The sequence below is a fragment of the Sus scrofa genome, chromosome 15, assembly GCF_000003025.6.
Source record: "Sus scrofa isolate TJ Tabasco breed Duroc chromosome 15, Sscrofa11.1, whole genome shotgun sequence".
Lineage (NCBI taxonomy): Eukaryota > Metazoa > Chordata > Mammalia > Artiodactyla > Suidae > Sus > Sus scrofa.
Window position 1 is genome coordinate 75,849,642 of NC_010457.5, and position 25,377 is coordinate 75,875,018.

The 25,377-nt window shown below is 38.1% G+C and overlaps 1 protein-coding gene and 1 long non-coding RNA gene across 4 annotated transcripts; one reads left to right on the forward strand and one right to left on the reverse strand.

The window, feature by feature from the left end:
- LOC110257198 lies at window positions 713-2,638 on the reverse strand. The gene is made up of 2 exons (XR_002339480.1): window positions 2,484-2,638; window positions 713-1,225 (listed from the first exon to the last, which is right to left on the reverse strand). It is a non-coding gene; the product is annotated as an uncharacterized LOC110257198 (long non-coding RNA).
- Window positions 1,219-25,309, forward strand: BBS5 (Bardet-Biedl syndrome 5). Of its 3 annotated transcripts, none has more exons than XM_001926348.6 (12): window positions 1,219-2,649; window positions 5,752-5,834; window positions 7,640-7,705; window positions 9,048-9,097; window positions 9,229-9,356; window positions 12,812-12,947; window positions 14,558-14,653; window positions 16,732-16,794; window positions 18,465-18,599; window positions 22,162-22,245; window positions 23,158-23,181; window positions 23,327-25,309. In XM_001926348.6, the coding sequence occupies exons 1-12, from the start codon at window positions 2,591-2,593 to the stop codon at window positions 23,426-23,428; spliced, it is 1,026 nt and encodes a 341-aa protein (XP_001926383.3). In that variant the 5' UTR covers window positions 1,219-2,590; the 3' UTR covers window positions 23,429-25,309. The 3 variants fall into 3 exon arrangements, with proteins under 3 accessions (XP_001926383.3, XP_005671969.1, XP_005671968.1); XM_005671911.3 differs by lacking the exon at window positions 1,219-2,649 and adding an exon at window positions 2,698-2,929; XM_005671912.3 differs by lacking the exon at window positions 7,640-7,705.

Below are 25,377 nucleotides of genomic sequence, written 5' to 3' on the forward strand. Positions count from 1 at the left end.
ACGATGCCCCTTGATGACCTGTGAAACTAAAGAGACTGATGATCCCAACATTCCCATCATTCAATGGTGGGACAGACACAGGACAACATTAGAGACATTCCAGTTAAAAAGTGGGGAAATGGAAGGTACAAATGAGTCACTGGCATATAAAAATTCTGACATCCATTCTGGCAAATGTTGGACTTTTATTAAATTTTAAGATCTGGGAATTAATCTTTCATGGCTCTTAGCTATGCCCTCTAGGCTCTTGCTTCTTTCCTCAGAATCATCTTTCCTTTTTCTTTTCTTTCTTTCTTTCTTTTTTTTTTTTTTTTTCCCTTTTTCGGGTTGCACCTGCAACATATGGAAGTTCATGGGCTAGGGGTCAAATCAGAGCTGCAGCTGAAGCCCACACCACAGCCATGGCAAGACTGGATCTGAGTCGCATCTGTGACTTATGCTGCAGCTTAAGGTAATACTAGATCTTTAACCCACTGAGCGAGGCCAGGGATTGAACCTGCATCCTCATTGATACTAGTAGGGTTCATTACCAATGAGGCACAGTGTGAACTCCCCATCTTTCCTTTTTCATGAAATGTAGTATATGTTTGCAGGTAACTTTATCAGCCTGCTTCCTACCAGTAGAATTTTGCTGGATTTAATAACCTCTGCCGTTTGTTAAAGTAGCACAACACTCCTGATACCAATATCTGTCTTAGATTTTTTTTATTTCTTTTTTTTTTTTTTTGTCATATTGCAGCATATGGACTTCTCTGGCCAGGGATCAGATCCAAGTCATAAACGGGGCAAGGCCAGGACCTTTGATCCCAGCTAAGGATCAAACCTGCATCCAAGCGCTCCAAAGACACTGCCTATCCAGTTGCACCACAGCAGGAATGCTCATCTTAGTTTTCTATTGCAGTATTTAACAAATGACCACATCTTAAAACAACAGACATTTTTTATCTGCGTTTCTATAGATCAGAAATCCAAGCATGACTTACCTGGGTTTTTTGCTTAGGGATACAAACTGGCTGCAATCCAGATATTTCCTGGGGCTAAAGCTTCATCAGAAGTTTTAATGGGGAAAAGATCTGGTTCCAACCTCATTCAGGTTGTTGGCAGATTTCAGGTCCTTGCACCTATACAACATGAGGCCACTGGAGTAAAGGAGGTCTCACAGCAGCTGGCTTCTTCAAGGAAAACAAGAGAGTCTCTCTTGCTCAGTCAGCTGAGATCCAGTCTTCTATAACATAGTATAAAGGAGGGAAGGATATTCCATCACTTTTACATCCCATCATCCTTTTTATATATTATTGGCTAGATGCAAGTCACAGGTTCTGCTCACATCCAAGGGCAGGGGACTATACAAGGGCATGACTCACTGGGGGCCACTTTAGTATGTGTCCACCACATGTTCCTTTGTCTCAGTTACACTCTTCAACCTGAGAAAAACTCCTCATGCCTTTCATATTAGTAGTATCCCATCTTTGGCACAGAGACTGATACACAGGAGCACCAGAGAAATTAAAGCTGCAATTATCAAGCTTTTTATCTCAGGACCCCTTCATGCTGAAAGAGCTTTTGTTTATATAGGCTATACCTACTGATATCTATTGAGCTATTTAAAAATTCACCGAATTCATTAAAAAGTAAAAATAACCTCACTATAAATGAACATGTTATATTTTCACATATTTTTCAAAAAATCTGTGAGGAGAGTAAGATTGCTTTACATTTTTGCAAATCTTTCTAATGTCCAGCTTACTGTTAAGACAGCTGTCTTCTCATTTCTCTTCCACAATCAATTCCACATCATATGGCCTCTGAAAAACTCCTCTGTATTGTATATGCAAAGATTGAGAGTTAAAAAGGCAAATAATGTTATTATGAATACACTGTGACCTTGTCAGCACCCTGCAAGGATCTTGAGGACCTCCTGGAATTCTCGGATCACACCTGGAACCACTGGTTTAAAGTGTCCCAAGCTGAGGAAAGGACGGCACTTTGATTCATTCAAAAAGTACTCATTGAGTGCCTACTCTGTGCTGGGCTCTGCTCGAAGGGAACTAGCTCCAGCAGGCCCCGTCCTCGGGGCACTTAGTAGAAGAAAGCTTAACGACCGCTTCAGTTCACTTCTGAGGGGAGACTTGAGTGATAAAGGACCGCCATGCAGAGATCTGGAGAAACAAGAGTTCCAGACAGAGAAAGAGGCCTCTGAGTCCAGCCGGGGTGGAGAGTGGGCAAAAGGCGCGAGGACTCCAAAAGGTGGGCTGGGCCAGTTGAGGAATTTAGTTTTAAGTCTAAATCTTAGCAGCAAGGAGAGATGTAGGGAATGAGTGGGGCAGCATAAGGAGGCGTGCCAGGAGGCGAGGAAGGTCGCTCATAAGTCAAGCACCCGCTCCTGAGAGCTGGCCAGCTACGCTTCCCTGAGTCGCACAATCTTGCCGAAAGCCTCAAATCGGCTTTACCAGTCGACTAGGGCCGGAAAGCGCGCAGACTACCTGGAGGAATTTTGGGCCTCGGCACCCCCCGTAGACGTCGTGACCGAGGTGGCTCCGTTGCCTTGGTACCGGCGAGACGCCGCTCGGCCTCCACCTCTGCGGACATCATGTCGGTGTTGGACGCGCTTTGGGAGGACCGGGATGTCCGCTTCGATGTGTCCGCACAGTGAGTCGCCAAGATTCCCCAGAGGCCTGGGACCTGTAGAGGGCGCCGCTGCGCGCGGTTTCTAGACTCGCGGGCGGAGCCTGAGACCCCCACCGCTCTCCTCGCGAGGGTGGGAAGAGGTTGGCGCCAGCTGTCCTCATCTCGGGATACCAGAGACTGGCTGGGGCCCTGCGGCCCTCCCGAGGCTGGCGCCACGGCCGGAGCACGCCTAGAATTGTACCCGGTTTCCGCCTCGTGAGATCTCCGGCCCAGTCTTGGCCACGGGGGACCTGTCAGGAAGGTGAACCCAGACACAGCAGGGACCACCTAAGGCTTGTGCGTCCAGCACACCCCAGTGAGCTTGGGGTGCCGGTGTCGCGTGGTGGAAGGAGGGACTCAGGAAACTAGGGTTCTGAAACTAGGTTTAGAATAGAGACACACATTGTGGGTCCTTAGAAAAATGACTTGACCGTTCTAAGCATAAGTCTCCCTGTGAAAACGAGGCAAGTGGGAATAACATTCTCCAAAATTCCTAGTCATGGAAACCTTATTTCCATTATAAGCATATATCTAGTTATTCATCCAAATCACCCACGAGAGGAAGGAGCCTCCTTTTGGAGCCTCTCAAACAGAAGTCCTGCTTTTGGAAATTTTCACGTTTTAAAGAGATAATAGTTAGAAACCTTCTGTCCAAGGTCCGGGGAAAAAAATGACCATTCTAGGTGCTGGAAAACAGTAAAGCTAAGGTGCTTGGGTCAAGGTATGGCACTTTTTAGCTTCTTCTCATTAATCTTTATTATGAACAGAACTTTATTAGATGGAAAATGAAATATTAATTTCCCAGGGTTAGCTGTGGCTAGACATCTAATACATGGTCTTATATCCTTAAAGAAGTTGTGAGGAAAGGAAAATTTACAAAGTTGTAAGCCACAGTTACATATTGCACACATTCTATGACTTTTTCTGCTTTTCTTGAAGTGGTTTTTTTTTTTTTTTTTTTCCTTTTCCCTATCTTTAGTCTTTTTAGGGCTGCACCCTTGGCATATGGAGGTTCCCAGGCTAGGGGTCCACTCAGAACTGAAGCCACAGCCTACACCACAACTCATGGCAATGATGGATCCTTAACCCACTGAGTGAGGCCAGGGATCAACCTGTGTCCTCATGGATACCAGTCAGATTCGTTTCTGCTGAGCCATGATGGGAACTCCTTGAAGCATTCTTGAGCAAAGGTCCAGTTCATGAACTTTTTCAGTTTATTAAACATTTATCAAATGCTTACTGTGTGCCAGTTACTGTGCTGACAGCTAAAGATGCAAAAATAATAGGAAATGATACCTTTTCTTTCCCATTCTAATGCAGGATATACACAGAGAAAACTAACTATAATAATGTGGTAAATACTGTCCTGGAAAAAGCAAAAAGCTAGAGGACCATAGATACAGAAAAGTTTATTTTACCTAGGGAAGACCTCAAAGAAAAAATAATATTTGAGTTGAGCCCTGACACATGGGCAGAGCCTTGCCAGTTAGATAGGAGAGTATTAAAAAATAAAAAAGAAAAGAAAGGAACAAAAAAATTAGATGCAGACTCTTGGAGTTCTAAATCTCACTGGTTGGAAGGCAGGGTCTGGCAGGTAGAGGAAGGAGGTGCAGATAGAAAGGTAAACTAGCTGGCTTGTGAGGTATTCAGTTGAGGATTTCGGTCTTAATTCTAAACAGTGGGATGTTTCTAGGATTCCATTTCCTAAGTGCTTTTCCAACAATCAGTTGATACTCACTTTAGGTTCCAAACCTTTTGAGTTCAACTGGTCAAACCAAAGGAAAAATGTTGCTAGAAAAAATTAGGGGAAAGGTAAAAAGAAAGAAATGGTGGTAATTGAATAGAAAGTAATTTAATTTATATATAGATAGATAGATAGATAGATAACCAGAAGAAAAACTATATATTAACATCTCCTAAGTTGTCATTTTGTGGCTTAGTCATTGGGGAAATGTTTGGGGTAGCTCCATTTGTGATTAGCTCTCCTTTTATGTATGTTACAATTTTGAGGTCTCCCCATTTTAGTTTTCTAGGATTGAAAGTTTTATAAACTAAAAAAATAAATAAATAAATAAACAGTGGGATGACTTGGAAGATTTTAAGCAAGGAAGTGATATGATCATGTCTGAATTTTCAATAGGTAATCGAGTTGGCTTTATTGAGAATGTGTTAGAAGGCTCTACCACATGTTCTGCTAGGTTTTTCTTTCTTTTTTTTTTTTTTTGTCTTATTGCTATTTCTTGGGCCGCTCCCGCAGCATGTGGAGGTTCCCAGGCTAGGGGTCTAATCGGAGCTGTAGCCACCGGCCTACGCCAGAGCCACAGCAACGCGGGATCCGAGCCGCGTCTGCAGCCTACACCACAGCTCACGGCAACGCCGGATCATTAACCCACTGAGCAAGGGCAGGGACCGAACCCGCAACCTCATGGTTCCTAGTCGGATTCGTTAACCACTGCGCCATGACGGGAACTCCTCTTTTTTTTTTTTTTTTTTTTGACACTCTAGAACACAGTCTGTCAGTTAGCAACCTATTTTTCATTCTTTGTGTCCTTGTATCTCCTTTATCTGATTGTTTACAATTTGTAATGTTGCTTTGTTCTAATCTGTTCCATCCATAACTGCACAACCCCTCTCCTCTACTCAGAAACCTTTGCAACTTCTCCACTGTCTGCAGGATAAGACCCCTACCTATCTGACTGGCGTTCTATGTTCTCCATATTCTGGTTCCTCTGTACTTAAGCCTGCTACATTTTTCACTACTTCACAGTGTGGACCTTCTTAACCCAGCCAGTCCAGTCTTCCCACATTCCCTTATCATATCTTATTTCTGGTCTTCAATCACCTCTCTCTTTTATTTCTCCAAATCCTACCTCTTCTTTAGTTCTGGCTTCTTTGCATGTCCCTGGTTATTCCAGGCGCCACTCTCTCCAGACTCTTGAAAACCATAGTTTTCAAATGCTTGAGCATTTTGTATCATTTATACTGTTGGTTATTTTATCTACATATGTCTTTTCTCTCCCTCCCTAGACTGTAAGCAAATGTAGTTGTAGCTAAAGAAAATGAAAGCCTTTATATTTATTTTAGACAAATGAAAACAAGACCTGGAGAAGTCCTTATTGATTGTTTAGACTCAATTGAAGACACCAAAGGAAATAATGGGGATAGAGGTGAGTATAGTATTTTTACATTTCTGGTTTAATTTACAAATGTAAAATCACATTAGCTGCAGAATGAGTTATGAAACAGCATTATATGTAAATGTAACTGTCAGAGTGGGAGAGTTACATCCACATAAGACTTTTCTCAGACTGGAAGAAAGGATGGATATTAAACCTATAGCTGGAAAATATTGATTGTCCTTCAGAACTCGGGTCTTCAGTGAGTCCTGGTTCTGACATCAACTTTGCCTCCTATAACTGTTTGCGAGGAGCATGGCTTTTGGCCCCTCTTGGCCTGGGGTGGTAGCAGGTCTGCTGTACTTGTGGATCCTGACACTCTACCAGTGCCACTGTAATAGGTCCTTCTGTAAATAAACCTCAATTATCCTAATTTAGGTGAGCCAGGTCTTTTCTGTTTGCCCCTGACTGATAGATGCAGTGTCTAAGTCTACTATGATTTTATGGGAACTTTACAACTAGCCATGCTGGGTGACTCATTATTTGTCAGATATACCACGTAAGGTTCTTTTCCTGAGAACCCCTTTCTTTGTATTTGGAGCTTCCTATTCTATCTCACTCCAGCATTAGTTTCTCACTCCAGATTAGTTTCTCTGATTTTAAATATTCTAGGGATTTATAGGGAGATAGGACTATGACAGGGCTATAGATTATTCAACAAAATAATTTCACGGTTATAATTTGTCGAAGAAACATTGGGTTAAACAAAGAGTTTTAATTGGTTCAGGATATTTCAGAACTATTCGAATACACTAATTGCATTAAATTTCTAAGACACATAGTTTACCATGCACAGATTTACTTGATTTTTTTTTTCTTGGAGCATCTATAGGGACTACTATTCCACAGGACATATTTTGAGGAATGAAGCTCATCTAACTTTGTATGTACTTCAGTGTAAGAACGTTACTTTGAGGCTAAGAGTAAAAGCATAAAGCCTTAAACAAACTTCAGCCTAGCCATAACTTCAGCCTAGCCATAACTTCATATGAGAAACAAGTTTACTCAAAGCAAAACAAACAAACAAACAAACAAAAAAACTAGGTCTGTAAGAATATGGCTCATTTATTCTTTTTAGCCCGCACTCATAGCACATGGAGGTTCCTAGATTAGGGGTCCAATAGGAGCTGTAGCCACTGGCCTATACCCCAGCAAAGCAGCAAAGCAGGATCTGAGCCACATCTGCGACCTACACCACAGCTCACAGCAACGCCGAATCCTTAACCCACTGAGCAAGGCCAGGGATAGAACCTGCATCCTCATGGATGCTAGTCAGATTCATTTCCACTGAGCCACAAGGGGAACTCCAAATATGGCTCATTTAAATGAGAACTGCTAAAAGAATGCTAAGAGGGCAGGAATTCATTTGGATATGAGAATTCTTTGAGAAGTGTTAATCTCACTGAATGACTTAGTAATTATACTACCCTGTACTCATACTCAGTTGTACACACATGACCTGCTGGGACCCCCAGAACAGCTTCTATTGAGAAAAAAAAAAACAACAGCAACAACAATACAAAGTTTTCTCCTCTGTCAGTTTGAGTCAGACCAAGCTGTTGGCAGTGAATACCTGTATTTCTTCTGTAACTATCAGATTTTGTAGAATTCTGAATCCCACATTTACATACCTTACATAGGGTAGAAATATAAAGTGTTTTCAATTACTAAATTTATGAAAAACTCTATGGGTGTTGCTTCTGGTATGGGCCCAGACATTTCCGTTCCACCTCATTCTGTACTGCAAAAACAGGTCCTTATTAAGGTAACCTGTTTTTCTGTTTGTTTGCTTTTAGGGAGACTCTTAGTAACAAATTTAAGAATTATCTGGCACTCTTTGGCATTACCCAGAGTCAATCTTTGTAAGTATATTTGTTAGCACAAAAAAAAAAATTTCCCAAGTGAACTTGCGCAGTGGCTCTTGATACCAAAACAAAGTGATACTGTGGAATATGTGAAGAACTTAAAACTTAAGAAATCCTGCACTAACCACAGACTGCATCAAAATGTAAAAGGAATGTTTTTTCAAGTCTGTCCGTTTTGTCTCCTGGACATATACAAAATTAGTGCTTTTACATTTAATGATTTTTGTCTGTTTTTGGCTTATCTTTGACAACTTGGTATAACCTGTTTCAAGTAGTACCAAAGAAGGGAGCTGTAACTTCTAATAAAAGTACAGCCTTTCATTGTATTAAATTTTGTTTCACTTGTATTTTTTAGCTATTGTAGATTATTCAGCTAGACTTTTTTCCTTGGTGTTGTGGTGCTAAGATTTTTAGTAAATAATACTGTATATGTTTTAGAGAAGCAAACTTCCTTTTCCTCTATGTTATGAATATTTTTGTTTGTTCAAAAGTAGAAATAACTTTCTAGTCCCTTTAATTATTTAACTTAAATTTGTAGTTATTTCATAATTTTTTTGTGTGTTTTTTTTTTGTATTTTTAGGGCTATACCCACAGCATATGGAGGTTCCCAGGCTAGGGGTCGAATTGGAGCTGTAGCCGCCGGACCTACACCACAGCAACAGCAACTTGGAATCTGAACCGGGTCTGCAACCTACAACACAATTCACAGCAACGCCAGATCCTTAACCCATTGAGCAAGGCCAGGGATTGAATCTATATCCTCATGGATGCTAATCAGATTCATTTCTACTGAGCCACAACGGGAACTCTAGTCCTTCATAAAAATTTTTTTTTGTTGTTTGTTTGGTTTTTTGTTGTTGTTGTTGTTTTTTGTCTTTTTGCTATTTCTTGGGCTGCTCCCGCGGCATATGGAGGTTCCCAGGCTAGGGGTCTAATCGGAGCTGTAGCCACCGGCCTACGCCAGAGCCACAGCAACTCAGGATCTGAGCCGCGTCTGCGCCTACACCACAGCTCATGGCAACGCCGGACCGTTAACCCACTGAGCAAGGCCAGGGATTGAACCCGCAACCTCATGGTTCCTAGTCGGATTCGTTAACCACTGCGCCACGACGGGAGCTCCAAAATTTTTTTTTGATAGGCAAGAAATAGATTTATTAAGATAGGATGCTTGTGAGATAATGCAAGCAGGCAAGCAAGGAGGCTCTGCCCCTTCATAAAATTTTTAAGTCGTATTTTTACACATATTTAATTTTTTGAATGTTAAAAAATTACATATACATATTTTTTTTCTCAGCTTATTGTATCATGTTCTTTAAATTCTTTGCTTTTGAATTTTAGCTATCGGTTACAACTGCATATTGAATATTACAACAAGAACTGCTAATTCTGTAAGTCTAAAAAATCTTACTGAAATACATATACTAAAGAAACAATACATATTTGAGTTTGATGTTTGTTTTTACTATAAATGAGAAATTGTTCTTAAAATCTGAAGTTGTAAATAAATTTGTCTTTACAGAAATTACGAGGCCAAACTGAAGCTCTTTATATACTAACAAAATGTAACAGTACTCGTTTTGAGTTTATATTTACAAATTTGGTTCCTGGAAGTCCTAGACTTTTTACATCTGTGATTGCAGTACACAGGTATGTTATTACTTTGTGGATTATTTAATATTTTTATAGAATATTTTAATTCTATGATATAAAAGGTTAGAGGATTAAGTTTAGTATGTGGTACTGTCTTCTTCCAAGTTCTATTGCAAACATCCTGAAGATAATATAGAACATGTTACATTACCACTTAGTAAACACTTTGAAAGTATTTATAAAACACATAAAACTGCTGAAGAGTCTATTAAATTAGCTACCAGAATAGTTAACAATGAAATAGATATTCAGCTATATTGACTATCAACTACATTGATATTCAGTGTAGATGACCAAGTTGAATCATTCACTTGAGGAATTAATAACATTATTTTTCTAATAGTAGAAGCCATGACTGGGTGATTTCTCTAAAGATTTTTATGGTTTTGTGGTTGTTTGGGTCTTTTGTTTGCTTAATTATTCTCTTTTTACTACCTCAGCTCTCTCTCTTTTTTTAACCCACATTAAGTACTATGAGGTACTTAAGGTTTTTTTTTAAAAAAAAAAAACTCAAGGTTTTTTTAAACCTTGGCTGAGATGCAGGCAAATATATATATATATATACATATATATATATATATAGTTTTAATTTGAATTTCTTTTATTCCTAGTGATGTTGAAATTTTTTGTATTTTTTGGGTATGTATAGTTTTTTTGGTTGTTTTTTGGTTTTTGGGGGGGCCACACCCACAGCATATGGAAGTTCCCAGGCTAGGGGTCTAATGGGAGCTACAGCTGCCTACCTATACCACAGCCATAGCAACGCCAGATTCGAGCCACATCTGTGACCTGTACCGCAGCTCACAGCAACACAGACTCCTTAATCCACTGAGCAAGGCCAGAAATCGAACCTGCATCCTCATGTACACTAGTCAGATTCGTTTCCATTTGAGCCGCAGTGGGAACTCCAATGATTTGTGAAATCTATAAAATGCTTTGATATGTTTAAGCTATAATTCACATAACAAAAGTTACCATTTTAAAGTTTGGAGTTTGGTAGTGTTAGTATATTCACAGTGTTGTATCACCATTATTCAATTTCAGAGTATTTTCATCACCTCAAAAAGAAACCCCTATAATAGTCCTCATTCCCTTCTTAGCCCCTGGCAACCACTGATTTACTTTCTGTCTGTGTTGATTTGCTTATTCTAGGCATTTCACATAAACGGAATCATGTCATTTTATGTCTGATTTCTTTCACTTACGTAATGTTTTCAAGCATGCTATATATGTTACAACATATATCAGTATGTCATTCCTTTTTATAGCTGAATAAGATTCCATTGAATGGACACATATTTTTCTATTCGTTCGTCAGTTGATAGACATTTGAGTTGTTTCCAGTTTTTAGCTATTATGAGTAATACTGCTAAGAAAATTTGTGTGTTAGTTTTTGTGTGAAAACATATTTTTTTAGTTCTCTTGGGCATATACCTAATTCTTATCTCTTTATTTCACTTAGAGAAGTAGCATGGAATGGAGTATGAAGGGAGCAAGGAAGCTGCTTTTCTTTAATAGTATAAAAATGTTATGTGTCACCCAAAACAAATTATAGCATAAATAGGTTCCACTTTTTCTGCTGGCTAAATATTGATAATTTACAGTACTAAAGGAAATTAAGACTTATAGGCAAATGTTCAAATCCTGCTCTTTTACAATTTATATATTAGAAGATTAATTAAAGTAAAAATCAGCAGTTTTAACAATGCATATTGTAATATCTAGAGAGTTCTCGTTTTGGCTCAGCATGTTAAGAACCCTACATAGTGTTCGTGAGGATGCAGGTTTGATCCCTGGCCTCGATCAGTGCATTAAGGACCCAGCATTGCCACAGGCTGTGGTGTAAGTCACAGTTGCAGATCAGATGCCCATTACTGTGGCTGTGGCGTAGGCCTGCAGCTGTAGCTGCAATTTTTTTTTTTATTTATTTTTTTTTTTTGTCTTTTTGCTATTTCTTGGACCACTCCCGCGGCATATGGAGGTTCCCAGGCTAGGGGTCGAATTGGAGCTGTAGCTGCCAGCCTACGCCAGAGCCACAGCAACGCGGGATCCAAGCCGCATCTGCAACCTACACCACAGGTCACGGCAACGCCGGATCGTTAACCCACTGGGCAAGGGCAGGGACCGAACCCGCAACCTCATGGTTCCTAGTCGGATTCGTTAACCACTGCGCCACGACGGGAACTCCTGTAGCTGCAATTTGACTCCTAGCCCAGGAACTTACGTACCACAGGTGCAGCCATAAAAAAAAATTCATATTGTTATTTCTATAAATGCCTTCTAAAGTTACTCAGGCTAAGAAAATCCCTTAGTTTTATTAAAAGGTTAAATAAACTTATATTTTTGTGGAGTCAGAATTAACCAAAAGTTAATCAGAATTTTCTTCTGCTTTTATTATTTATCAGTAGGAAGACATGGAAAGAAAGTTACAGGAATTTTATTACACACACACAGATACATACACTGTCTTAGGATCCCTTTTGGAGTTGGTGCAGATTTGTTCTAATTTTCTCTGTAGAGGTAGATGTGAGTATGATATTTTCAGGTTTCCGTGAGAAAAGTAATTGCACTCTTTTATGTCAAAAGAATAGTTGTGCCTTTGACTAAAACAAAGAAATGAAGAAAAGTTTGTTTTATAGTAAAAGTAATTTCCATGTCTATTTTTGCAAGTATTGTTTTTCAGCTTGAAGAAAATCTGTTTTCTCTCACTTGTGCCATACAATATATATTGCCTTAAAAATTAGACATCTGAAAAAGCAGGTTACTGAGATGAAATTTGTAAATACTATACCAAAATGCTAACAAATACATACAGTACAAAAGACTATAATCACCAAAACTTACTGAAAAGAAAAAAAATTGTCTTTTTTTTTTTTTTTTGTCTTTTTAGGGCCGCTCTTACAGCACATGGACATTCCCAGGCTAGGGATCAAATCGGAGCTGCTGGCCTACACCACAGCCATAGCCATGTAGGCTCAGATCCGTGTCTGCAACCTACACCACAGGTCACAGCAACGCTGGATCCTTAAGCCACTGAGCCTGAGCGAGGCCAGGGGTCAAACCTGCAACCTCGTGGTTCCTAGTTGGTTTCCTTAACCACTGAGCCACAACAGGAACTCCTGAAAAAAATTTATCTTGATAACTATTTAAGTGATGTATAACTGTGTATTTTTGTAGATAAGTAAACTTAACCAAGAAAAATCACATTTTTAGTTTGTGTTAGTCTGTTTGGTTTTTTTCTAAGGATTCTTACTTTTTCTATTATAGTTGATTTACAATGTTCTGTCAATTTCTGCTGTACAGCAAAGTGACCCAGTCATATATATATTTTCTTTCTTTTTCTCACATTATCCTCCAGCATGTTACATCACAAGTGACTAAGTATAGTTCCCTGTGCTATACAGAAGAATCTCGTTGCTTATCCACTCCAAATTGTTTGTTCTTTTTTATAGAGCATATGAAACTTCTAAAATGTATCGTGATTTTAAATTGAGAAGTGCACTAATTCAAAATAAGCAACTAAGATTATTGCCACAAGAACATGTATACGATAAAATCAATGGAGTATGGAATTTATCCAGTGATCAGGTACCATGCAAAGATCTAATGAACCTTTGGGGCAATGCTTTCTTTGGTAATCATTTTTCCATTTATGATTGGGTTTGTATATTAACTGTTAACATTAGCATTATACCTCTTGCTATAGAATAACATTCCGATTTTCATATTTTTATGGTTTTGTGCTTTTTTAGTCACATTTGTTATATGTAGACTTTAGAGCTGCAATGTACCTTAGAGATCTATTTTAGTCTCTGTTTTCTTACAAATGAAAAACTCAGACCCTAAGGGAATAAGTGACCTCACTCATCTGTTTTGTCCCACAGCCACACTCTTCCCCCTTGACTACACTACCCTCCACGTCATGATAACTACGACTAATGGAGGAGAGTCATAGGGTGGACAGTCACTGGAGCCTTTTAATCCAGTCTTCATGGAATTAAATATGTAACTCATTTTATGACTCCTACATCCGTTATTGTAACTTTTCATTTGCTCCTGAAATTGTGACCAGATGAAATGAAATAGTTGGAATAAGTAAATCAATTTCTAGTTTCCAACCTTTGTGGGTATCACAGCCTAGATTCTACTGATAAACACTGTTGTAAAGCTGTAGCATTTAATTAAATCGCTTCTTGCTGAACATTGAATCATAAGCTTAAATTGTAAAGAAACTTTTCTCATTTGAAAAGTTCTAGTTTTATACTATGACAGAGATTCTAGGAGTTCCTGTTGTGGCTCAGTGATAACGAACCCAACTAGTATACTTGAGGTCATAGGTTCGGTCCCTGGCCTTGCTCAGTAGGTTCAGTGATCTGGCATTGCTGTGAGCTATGTTGTAGGTCACAGATGCGGCTCGGATCTGGCGTTGCTGTGGCCGTGGCGTAGGCCAGCAGATACAGCTCTGATTTGACCACTAACCTGGAAACTTCCATACGCTGCAGGTGTGGCCCTAAAAAGACAAAAAAAAAAAAAAAAAGATTCCATAGGATATTAGTGGCTCCCTATCTGATTAACTCCTCCTCATCAGGAGTCAGAACACTTTTTTCTATAAAGGGCCAGATGGTAAATATTTTCGGCTTTGCAGACTGTTTTCTGTCCCAGCTTCCTACCACTCTAGTGTGAAACCTGCAATAGACAATCCGAAAACAAATGAGCATGGCTGTGGTCAATACAAATTTTATTATGAACACTGAAATTTGAATTTCATCCAATATTCATGTATCATGAAATATTGTTCTTTTGACTTTTTTCCAACCATTTAAAAATGTAGAAATTATTCTTAGCTTGCAGGCAGTCCATACAAAATGTGGCAGCAGGCCAGATTTGGCCCACAGTCCATAGTTTACCAACACCTGTTTGAGGTCATAGCTTTGATGTCACTTTTAGAAAGCTTCCTTCTGTGTGTTCCTTATACAGCTAGCAAGTACTGATGGTGCAATGATAGAGTCTTAACTTGAGAGTCTAGGCTCTCAGTCACCTAACTGACTGCCATCCAGTGAATTATGAAGTCATTAATATTCCATAATACTCAATTCTGTTATTTTATGATGCTATGATAAGCAGAATTATTTTGGTGTTTAGACAATAAAAAGTATTCAAGCATGATTATTGATGTATCTCTCGTTACTCTTTTACAGGGAAATTTAGGAACATTTTTTATTACCAATGTGAGAATTGTGTGGCATGCAAATATGAATGACAGTTTTAACGTCAGTATACCGTATCTGCAAATTGTAAGTGCATGCATTTTAATATTTAATGTAGAATAAATTATTTCTGTTCAACAGTTAATACAACTTTGGGGGGAGTTCCCATTGTAGCTCAGCAGAAACAAACTTGACTAGTATACATGAGGATGCAGGCTTGATTCCTGGCCCTGCTCAGTAGATTAAGGATCCAGCGAGCTATGGTGTAAGTCACAGATGCAGCTCAGATCTGGCATTGCTGTGGCTGTGGCGTAGGCCAGCAGCTGCAGCTCCAACTCGACCCCTAGCCTGGGAACTTCCATATGCTGAGGGTGCAGCCCTAAAAAGACAAAAAAAAAAAAAAAAAAAAAAAAATCTAATCATTCATTTGCCAAATACTGAGCACCTTCTCTACACTCAGTGATGAAACTCATTAGCCAGTATGCAGTTCCTGCCATCAAGGAGCTTTCAGTCTGGTGGAGAAAAGCAAACATGTCAAATAGAAAAGCATAGGATTTGATAGGAAGAAAATTATTTTTAGCCATCTAAAGAATATAAGAATTTATAATCATAGCTGGGAGAATGTGACAGAGCCTACATAGGTATTTGGTAAATAGGTGTTTTTTATTGTTCATTGCTGTTTTATATTGTCCTTACATATATTATAATTTGCCTAACCTTTGCTCTACTATGCTGAATAATTACTGAGAAGTAAACAGTTCTTTATGCTTTCTGTTCTTCAAGTAGGATACTTTTTGTTATTTAAAAATACAGTTGCCAAATACAGACTCTGGAATGAATTCAGCCTGGCCCAAACAACTTGCAATCTGATATCATCACAGTCTGTCACTGTGGCAGTCATATTCTAACTTCAGCTCTGTGTCCTCAGCCATTGCCCTATAGATGTATATTTATATATATCTCCTTGCCAGTTTCTCTTGTTCAGTTTTAACAGCCTGTGTCAACCATGGTTACCTGGGTAGATTACCTATTGACACCAGGATGTCCATGTTCTATGGTTCTTAACCAGGAATGTGTGTACTCCTGGGCAGTATGAAGTAGTCCAGGCATGGACACTGGGTTTTCATAACAACTATCATTTAGTCTGTCTATCTGTCTGTCTCTCTTTCTTTCTCATTATCTTTCTCAACTTCTAATGCCCAGATGTCCAGAAGTGTGCTTCATTGTCACCTGCCATAGATTATCACCTTTGTTGGACTTCTGGTCTGCTAGTCATGTCAGATTGCTCCATGGTTCTTTCTGCCAGCGGGTACATTTTGGGTCACTTTCTAGAGGTCATGCGTGTCATTATGCTTCTACCCCTCTACCCTTTTCCCAGGCCACTGATGTCACTGCTCATCTCTTGCTGGGAAAGCATCATCCTCATGTTACATTTACCAGTCGAGTTAATTACATTTGACCTATCCAAGCCTCCCTTGGTGCCTGGTGATAGATGAATGCCAAAACTTAGTATTTTTTAATTTCTTTTTTCTTTTTGGGGCAGCATCCGCACCATATGGAGGTTCCCAAGCTAGGGGTTGAATTGGAGCTGAAGCCACCAGCCTATGCCACAGCCACAGCAACACCAGATCCCCAACCCACTGAGCAAGGCCAGGGATCAAACCTACATCCTCTTGGATACTAGTCAGGTTCATTAACCACTGAGCCATGATGGGAACTCCCTTATTATTTTTTTTAATAAATGGAATGGAGGTTCTTTAAGAATTTAGCCATTTAAGAAACAGAAGGCATGTGTGACTTCTAAAAACTAACCCAGCCTTAGAAGCCCAAAAGACACTGGCTCTCCATAATTAAAAAATTGTTTGGCCTTTGGTTTAAAATATTCAGAAAAGTTGTGAACTCCCTGAAGCAGGGAACATTTACATCAGAAAATTTTGTACATATTTTAGAGATGTCATCTTTGTATTGCCTTACAAGTTTGCCACTGGTTCCAGTGTGAAAATTTTCGTTTACTTGACCTCTGTGGGAGTGTAATGAAGGAAAAAGGGAGAATTCTTTTTTTGGATTATGAAAAGTAGTTACTGTGTAAAAGTTGAAAAACTTAAAAAAGTCACTACCATCATATAATAAAAACAATCACTTTTTTCTTTTTCATTTAAATCTAGAGGTCGATAAAGATTAGAGATTCAAAGTTTGGCTTAGCTCTTGTCATTGAAAGCTCTCAGCAGGTAAGATACTTTATATTTTTATTAATCTTTAATAGGTTTTAAGAACTGTGACAGCCTATATTTTTAGTTTTTGTAATGTGGTAACTGGTTTGTATCCAAGAAGAATGTTAGCTATAACGTGAAATTATATGATGAGTTTGAAGTCATACAGTAATTGTCCCCCATAGGAAGAATCCTGCTTATGTGTCTCTGTTGGGCAGACTTATTCATTATGATTACAGGCGAGTGTCATTATCTCAATCTTTTTTTTTGTCTTTTTTGTCTTTTTTGCTATTTCTTGGGCCGCTCCCGCGGCATATGGAGGTTCCCAGGCTAGGGGTCGAATCGGAGCTGTAGCCTCTGGCCTACGCCAGAGCCACAGCAACGCAGGATCCGAGCCTCGTCTGCAACCTACACCACAGCTCACGGCAACGCCGGATCCTCAACCCACTGAGCAAGGCCAGGGACCGAACCCGCAACCTCATGGTTCCTAGTCGGATTCGTTAACCACTGCGCCACGATGGGAACTCCCATTATCTCAATCTTTACACAGCCCTATGATACAGTTACTATTTTCTCCCCATTTTATAGTCAAGAAAACTGAGGCCTGGAGAAGCTAGGAACTTTGCCTATGGTCTCATTTCTAGTAAATGGTAGGGCTAGGTTTTGGTTCCAGGTCTGACTGATTCACAACACTGTCTTTGAGCAACACAGGTATATGCAGATAGACATACCCTAATTGAGATTTTATACTATCAAACACAGATTATATTGTCTAATTATAAACTGCTTTGCCCCATTATGCCTGTTTTTTTGGGGAAATATGTTTAAATAAATCATTTACTTACTTATAAAATCTCTTCTAAATTTTAAATTTAGATGGGAAAGTCTGCTCACTCCTTTCCCCTGGCCTACAGATTGGTAACTGCCTTTCATTAAGCACTTACTATGTTCCAAGAACTACACCAAATGTCATATGTACATTATTTTACTTAATATAACAACATGATAACCACTTTATAGTTAGAAAATTAAAGTTTAGAAAGTTAAGGAAAGTAAGTTCCCAAGCTGCGTCAATTTGTTGCAAAACCAGAGCATGTGCTCTCAACCCAGAGCATGTGCTCTCAACCCAGAGCATGTGCTCTCACTTCTCACACCGTGCTTCAGTTTTCTAACATTTCTTTTCCAACAAACTGTCATGGTCAAGTTTCTTTCCTAATGCTTCAAGGAGGTAGCCTCAGATACACCATTCCCTTTCTCCTTTTAGTATATATAGTCTATTCCTTTTCAATGTCTAGCTCAAGGAGAATTTAGTACCTTTGGCCTTCACAAACTACAGTGTATTTTTTTTTATCTTAAAGTGTTAACTTTGATATTTACAGATGAAATTATGTGCTATCTGAACATTCATTGAAATAATCCTGAATAGGTGGGGGAGGAGAGTTAGAGCAGAGGGAAGTTATAGATGGAATAGGCCATAGGTTGTTACTAGTTGAAGCTGGATGATGGCTACATGGACATTTATTGTACTCTTCTATTTTTGTATATGCTGGAAGTTATTCACAATGAAACATTTTAAAAATCAGCTTACAGGTTGTGCTCTGAAATAAGGACAATGAGAGCTGTAGTTTATCATGCTATAAATACCATTCCTTAGGTTTGTTTGTTTTTTTCATTATTTTTTCTTGTAGAGTGGAGGATATGTTCTTGGCTTTAAAATAGATCCTGTGGAAAAACTACAAGAATCAGTAAAGGAAATCAATTCACTTCACAAGGTCTATTCTGCCAGTCCTATATTTGGAGTGGATTATGAGATGGAAGAAAAGGTAATTTGTTCAAGTGTGTGATATACAGAGTTTGCTGAATTGGCTTTACACAGTCTGTAAAATTCAGATATAAACACATTGTGTACAATTTAATTTTTTTTTTTTGTCTTTTTTTTTTAGGGCAGCACCCACAGCATATGAAAATTCCCAGCCTAGGGGTCGAATCAGAGCTATAGCCGCCGGCCTATGCCACAGCCATGGCAACTCGGGATATCCGAGTCACATCTGTGACCTACACCACAGCTCATGGCAATGCCAGGTCCTTAACCCGCTGAATGAGGCCAGGGATCAAACCCGCATCCTCATGGTTACTAGTCAGGTTCATTACCACTGATCTACAACAGGAACTCCCCACAATTTAATTTTATTTTTTATTTATTTATTTATTTATTTATTTTGTCTTTTTGTCTTTTCTGGGGCCGCTCCCGTGGCACATGGAGGTTGCCAGGCTAGGGGTCTAATCAGCGCTGTAGCCGCCGGCCTACATCAGAGCCACAGCAAGGCAGGATCCGAGCTGCGTCTGCGACCTTCACCACAATTCACAGCAATACCGGATCCTTAACCCACTGAGCAAGGTCAGGGGTCGAACCCACAGTCTCATGGTTCCTAGTCGGATTCGTTAACCACTGAGCCACGATGGGAACTCCACCCACAATTTAATTTTAAACTGTGCCGAAAATGAGAAATATACAGACTCTGCTCAATGAGTATGGCCCCTGGGCCAACCCTAATTTGTGCCTACCACCTGTCTCCTCCCTGGCTGCTTCACATTCATTCCTGACCAGCTAGGTAGTAGCCTTTCCAAGGAAGTCTCCATATGCAAGGCTCTTGCGATGTATTCAGACTCGAATCTCTCATTCGCACATATTTTTATTTTTATTTTATTTTACTTTATTTTCTGGCTGTACTTGGAGCACATGGAAGTTCCCTGGCTAGGGTTTGAATTGGAGCTATAGCTGCTGACCTGTGCCACAGCCACAACAACACAGCCACATCTGTGACCTATGTCGCAGCTTGTGGTGAGGCCAGATCCTTAACCCACTGTGTGGCCAGGGATCGAACCCTCATCCTCATGGGCACTTTGTTGGGTTTTTAACCTGCTGAGCTACAACAGGAACTCAAATAATTTTCCAAGTCAGAAAGATACAGTAGGTCATGGTTGAGTACCTCAAAGTTGGCCTACTTAAAGTCTTGTGATTTTTTCCTCAAAAGTAGTATCCCACTGATTTATCTATATATCTATTTACTATTTATTTTTAGCATTGTCAAAGTCACATGTTCTCAAAACCCTAAAGTTTTTCTCTTTTTATTTTTCTCATTATCTTACTTTACATATTCAATCAATTATACCAGCTCTCTCCCCTCTGCCTATCCCTTTCTCTCCATTCATACCATAGTCTATTACTCATTTTGCTTATAGAATAATGTTGTAGAATAAGCATAGTTCTTAGAACCTGACCAAACCTGACAACAGTCCCAATTTCACCCTTCAGTTGTGATCTAGGCAAATGTGAGCTTCAGTTTTCACACTATGAAATGAAGACAATCTCTCACAAAGTTTTTATTCATGTCCATAAAGTGGCTGGCACATGGAAGACACTCAGTGTTAGGTCTTCTACCCATTCTCTCGCAGCCTTTCATTTCTCCTCTTTTCACCCTTTTTGACCCACTACATAATAATAACAAGCCATAATAGCTTACTTTGTCACCTCCTGTAAACCCCTAAATCCACCTCTTCAGGGAGGTCATCCCTGACCATCCATCTAAAACAACAGCCCCCATCTCTGTTTTATCCTCATTCTGCTTGCTTGTTTGCTCGCATGCTGGCTTACTTTTTTTTTTTTTTTTTTTTGTAACACTCTTCAGTCTCCTCCACTATAAATAATCTCCATGAAGTCAGGGATTTTTGTCTATTTTCTTTAATCAATAGACCCCCAGCAATCAAAACTGGCACACAGTAGACTCTTAGTGAATATTCGTAGTTGTTGAATGACTGCGTTGAACACCTCCTCTTTGCAGTTCACTGCTCCAAGAACTTTATACGGATCTGATGCTCATTTAATCCTCCCAACTACACTGTGAAGTGTATTGTCATCATTATTATTATCCTCATCTCACAGTTAAGGAGACCGAGGCATAGATAGGTTAAATGATTTGTATAGTCACACAGCTCTAAACATGGCTGAAACATCAGCTGTCCTCAGACCAGGGCATCAGGTCACTTTCTCGTCAGCAGTACACATCTACGACCATCCGCCCTCCCCCACCAATTATCTGTAACAGCCCCCCTTCTCTGAGCTGGTGTCAAAGAATTTCAGTAGACTCCGGTCTGCCTTTCCCACCTCATCTGCACAGCCGCAGTGTCTGGTTCTGTAGGCTGTGTGTGGCCCAGCTCTAGAGAACACTGTCGACTTCAGTGTGAGTGATAGTCCTTGGCATTGTTCAGTACAACATTCCTGCTTGGCTCCTTCTGTCTCGTGGGACTCTTCTAGTCTGACCATGCGGATTATTCTTCAGCCACATCCTGTGGCTTCTCACCTTTGTTGATGCTCATCCCCTCTGCCAGGAATACCCTTTCCCTTAATCCTACCTATGAAAACCATCCTCATTCTAAAAGACCTAGGTCACATGCTAACCTTTTTTTTTTTTTTTTAACTTTTTTAACTTAGTGTTTTATTTGTTTTTTGTTTGTTTTTAAACTCAATGAATTTTATTATATTTATAGGCTAGCCTTTTCTTCATGAAAGTTTTGGGGGTGTACAAGCCAGAAGTTGTACTGTCTCCAAGCTCTTTTATTATAATAGATATTACATTTGTTACAGCTACTTTGTGTAGGTTGAACCACATGATATTATTAATATTTGACCATTTTTGACTAAAAGGCAATTTCATATAGTTCAACCAGCGTTTAGTTATTTATAAATGTGTTTTATCCTTCACTCCACTCCCCCTAGATAACACACCTTTTGTAGTAAGTGCAGAGAGTTTATACCTTATGTTGGTAGTATCAGTGTAGTACCTAATATACTAAAATATTTGAATATTTGAAAAATGAATTAATAGACATCAGCACTATATTTTATTCTGCTTTACATTTAGAATATTCCATACAAATCGTAGTTCTTTTTTTTTTTTCAGAAATTTCTTTTTCACAAATTCTATTTAATGTCTATTTTCAGGAAAATTGAAAATTTGCTGTAACACAAGTTAGGGTTTTTTTAAACTATCGCATAATTTTTAATGTTCAGAAAATCAGATAAAGTTCGAAGAGAGTTTTTTCTTTAAGCATATATCTAAGTATGTTAAGTTTGTGTAAATTTGCCATTTTAAATCTTTTGATGATGTTGACTTCAGATTTAAAGCTTAGGTTTAAATGACTCATTTTATTACTCATGTTAGTTTTAATAGAATGTAAGTTATGCAGTGATTTTTATAAGGCTTGAGTAGTTTGTAATTGTGATATTCTTTTACAAATATCTACAGTTCTCACAGCACACTTTACTAAAATTACTTGTTTAGTTAATATTGTCTCTGATGCATTTTACCATCTACTGATTTTTAGCCACAGCCCCTCGAAGCTCTGACAGTTGAACAAGTTCAAGATGATGTAGAAATAGACTCTGATGATCACACGGATGCTTTTGTGGTGAGCATCACAAAAGAAGAGCTACTAAATTTCTTGTGATTTTTTTTTTAATATCACAGTCATGTTTAATTAATGATTTAAGTATGTAACTTTTAAGAGTGTCTTTAACATTAGTTGGAGAGTAATTTCTTTTGTAAGTTAGGGATTTTGTGTGTGGGTGAGAATACTTGTGAATTACCGAACTGGGAAATCGTTTGAGAACATAATAATTCATAGGATTCAGATATGTGAAAAGTTTTATCATATTTTATATTTTAAATATAGTTAATTTAATTAATTTAGTATCTGTAGTTCCCGTAAGTAATCTTTATGAGATGGACCTCCTTCCTTTCAATTTATAGTTATATTAAAACAGATTCCTATTTGAACAGTAAATTTTCTTGTTTCCAAATTTGTGTTATTTAATTAACAGCCAAAATAATATAATGCTTTCTATACACTATGATCTGTAAATCTGACTAGAATACCTCTCTTGAAACATAAATTTTTAAGCTAAGTGTGAAATAAGTATAAAATATTTAATTATAAGCTACTGCTGCCTCAGTGTATTCATTTGCTGACACACTGAAGCGCTGATTGCTTTGTTTTGCCAGCATCTTCTAAACCAAAAGTAGGGGTGAAATTTTATAGGTTCTAAGTGATTCTTTTTATCTCTTTTTGAGTTAACAACGCTAATTATACACCAATTACAAAGCACATTTTCTAGCACTTAAAACATAACTCTTGAAGACATTAATAGTGATTGACAGAAGAAGTGAATTCTGTTGTAAGGCTAGGTGAGAAAACACACACAGCAACAAAATATAAAATACAGTTAGTTACAGAATTATTCTGTAAATTAATAGCTTGTTCCTTAGCCCATTAACCTATTATATGTTGACTATGTGAAATATAATTTTCTTTTTCTTACAGGCTTATTTTGCTGATGGCAATAAGGTAAGGATATTCTACCTATAGTATATATTTTTAAATTTTTCTATATTCCTATTTAGTATTCACAAACTTATGTGAAACCTTTTTTTTTTTCCTCTTCCTTACCCATCTTCTCTGTTCCCATCGTATCCTCTTATCTCCCAAAAAGCAACAAGATCGTGAACCTGTATTTTCAGAAGAACTGGGGCTTGCAATAGAGAAATTGAAGGATGGATTCACCCTACAGGGACTTTGGGAAGTAATGAGTTGATCTTGAGTTGAACTGGATTTCTGTTTAAAGATACCTCAAGATTAAAGATACTAGTTGCCTGCTATAAGGCATGGAATAGTTTTTACATTTACAGAAAAAGCTTTTAACAAAGTTTTTTAATGATTAAGGAAAAACTCATCGATCTAAAATTTTACTGCCAGTCTTCTAAAAATTGTATTTGAAATTGTAGTTGAAATTTATCTGGTTCATTGTACATTTTTTTACCCAATACTTGTAAATTATTAGTCTGTGGATATTAAAAGATTGATTCATGTCGAGTTTAATAAAGAATTTATGCAGCTACATTAAATGTTTTGAAAGTATTATCTAATTTAAAAAATAAGACTGTTCTTTTGGAGCAAAGTACTGCTTTTTTAATTATAAAAATCTGGTTTAGATATATTTATCACATAGCTCCAAATGTAAGCCAACTCTAATATAAATTACAAACCTTAAACTTGTCATTTTTATATAATAATTTCTGTAAAAACTAAAAAGTATAGCTAACTCTGGAGAATATCAACCCCTGTGTGAAATTCTGGGCACTATTTTGTAAGTAATTTCAATACAGTTTTGGCAAGAACACATTTATTTTGTAAGAAATAGTTTTAAATAGTTGATAAATAAATAGGTCATTTATTTACTTTCTCCTTGTTTCTATTCATTGACACTTCTTTGAAGTTTTCAAAAATAGGATATTATCTTCTGATTTCTTGGTCAAGTAAGATTTGGTGACCTCTCTGGCATCACGTTTTTTTACTACTACTTCAGTATAAAGGAACTTTTGTCAAATCGTTAAGATTAGCCGCAGGAGCCCTCTTTCTGTAGAGGGAAAGTGAGTGTGTAAAGCATTTAAAATAAGATGCGACGCTATGTACAAGCACAAACACGTAGTCAACCATGTGCTAACCTGAGTTTAATAAGGATCAATGAGCAAAAGCTATTGTTTTTTTTCATTTAAATAGGAAAGGATTTTTCCATTTTTGAGTGATGTGTTTATAATAATCTATATTGGGGGAAAATGTTGCTGAAAAATTTATGCAGGTCATAAAATGCAACAGGAATATTGTTTCAGTAGTTTTTCAAACAAAAGAGACTAAAATTGCTGATTAATAAGGAATAACCTCAAATGTCACATCATGGTGTTTGCATATGACTCGTTAATCTTTTCAAATGTTAGGTGTTACGTGTAAAGAGAAATGAGTCATTTATTGTTTTAACAAGGGAGCAGCTGTTAGTTTTTTTCTACTGTGTTAAAACCTTTAGTGGCATCTATATATGGAAACGAGTCAATGAGCTCTTCTCTCAGCTGTTGGTTTAGCAGCTGACAGTACCATTGACTTCACCGTGATGTAAAATAAGAGAAAAAACCTTTACTCTTGGATGGAGACCTTGAAGTTTAAAAATACATAATTCCCTGATTGGGAGTGGAATTCATTTGACAAATATTTATGGAGCACCCAAGAAGCCCTGTGGCTGTAGTGCTGAACAAAACAAAGGTCCCCCAAATCCCTGTCTTTATAGAGCTTATATTCTTTTGAGCATGTTTAACCTTTGAAACTACAGTGTTTCTACAGCCCCACTGCGTTATGACAGTATAATTTTGTGATAAAATAATTCATGAAGATGTATTGATTTTTTTCAAATAATGCCTTCTGCATCCCTTGGTTGATATGGTGTCCTATTCCAGTCAACAAATTACAGCTCTAGTTCTATATATATATTTTTTATTCATGTGTAAGTCCTCCTGTTTTTCAAGTTATATCGGTGAGGTAGCACTTTGTTCTGATTTTGCTATGTTCTGTTGATAGCATTGTTCTCATGGGGTTATATCTGTTCCGTTTTACTTTTTATTTAATTAAAGATCAACACTTAAAACCACAGTGATCATATTTTATGTGTGTATACCTTCAGTATAAAGGAACTTTTGTCAAATCATTAAGATTAGC

Coding starts and splice junctions, on each gene's coding strand:
- BBS5 (XM_001926348.6), top strand. CDS start 2,591: ATGTCGGTGTTGGACGCGCTTTGGGAGGACCGGGATGTCCGCTTCGAT. Junction 9,098..9,228: donor CAACAAGAACTGCTAATTCT/GTAAGTCTAAAA, acceptor TTGTCTTTACAG/AAATTACGAGGCCAAACTGA. Junction 22,246..23,157: donor ATCACACGGATGCTTTTGTG/GTGAGCATCACA, acceptor TTTTTCTTACAG/GCTTATTTTGCTGATGGCAA.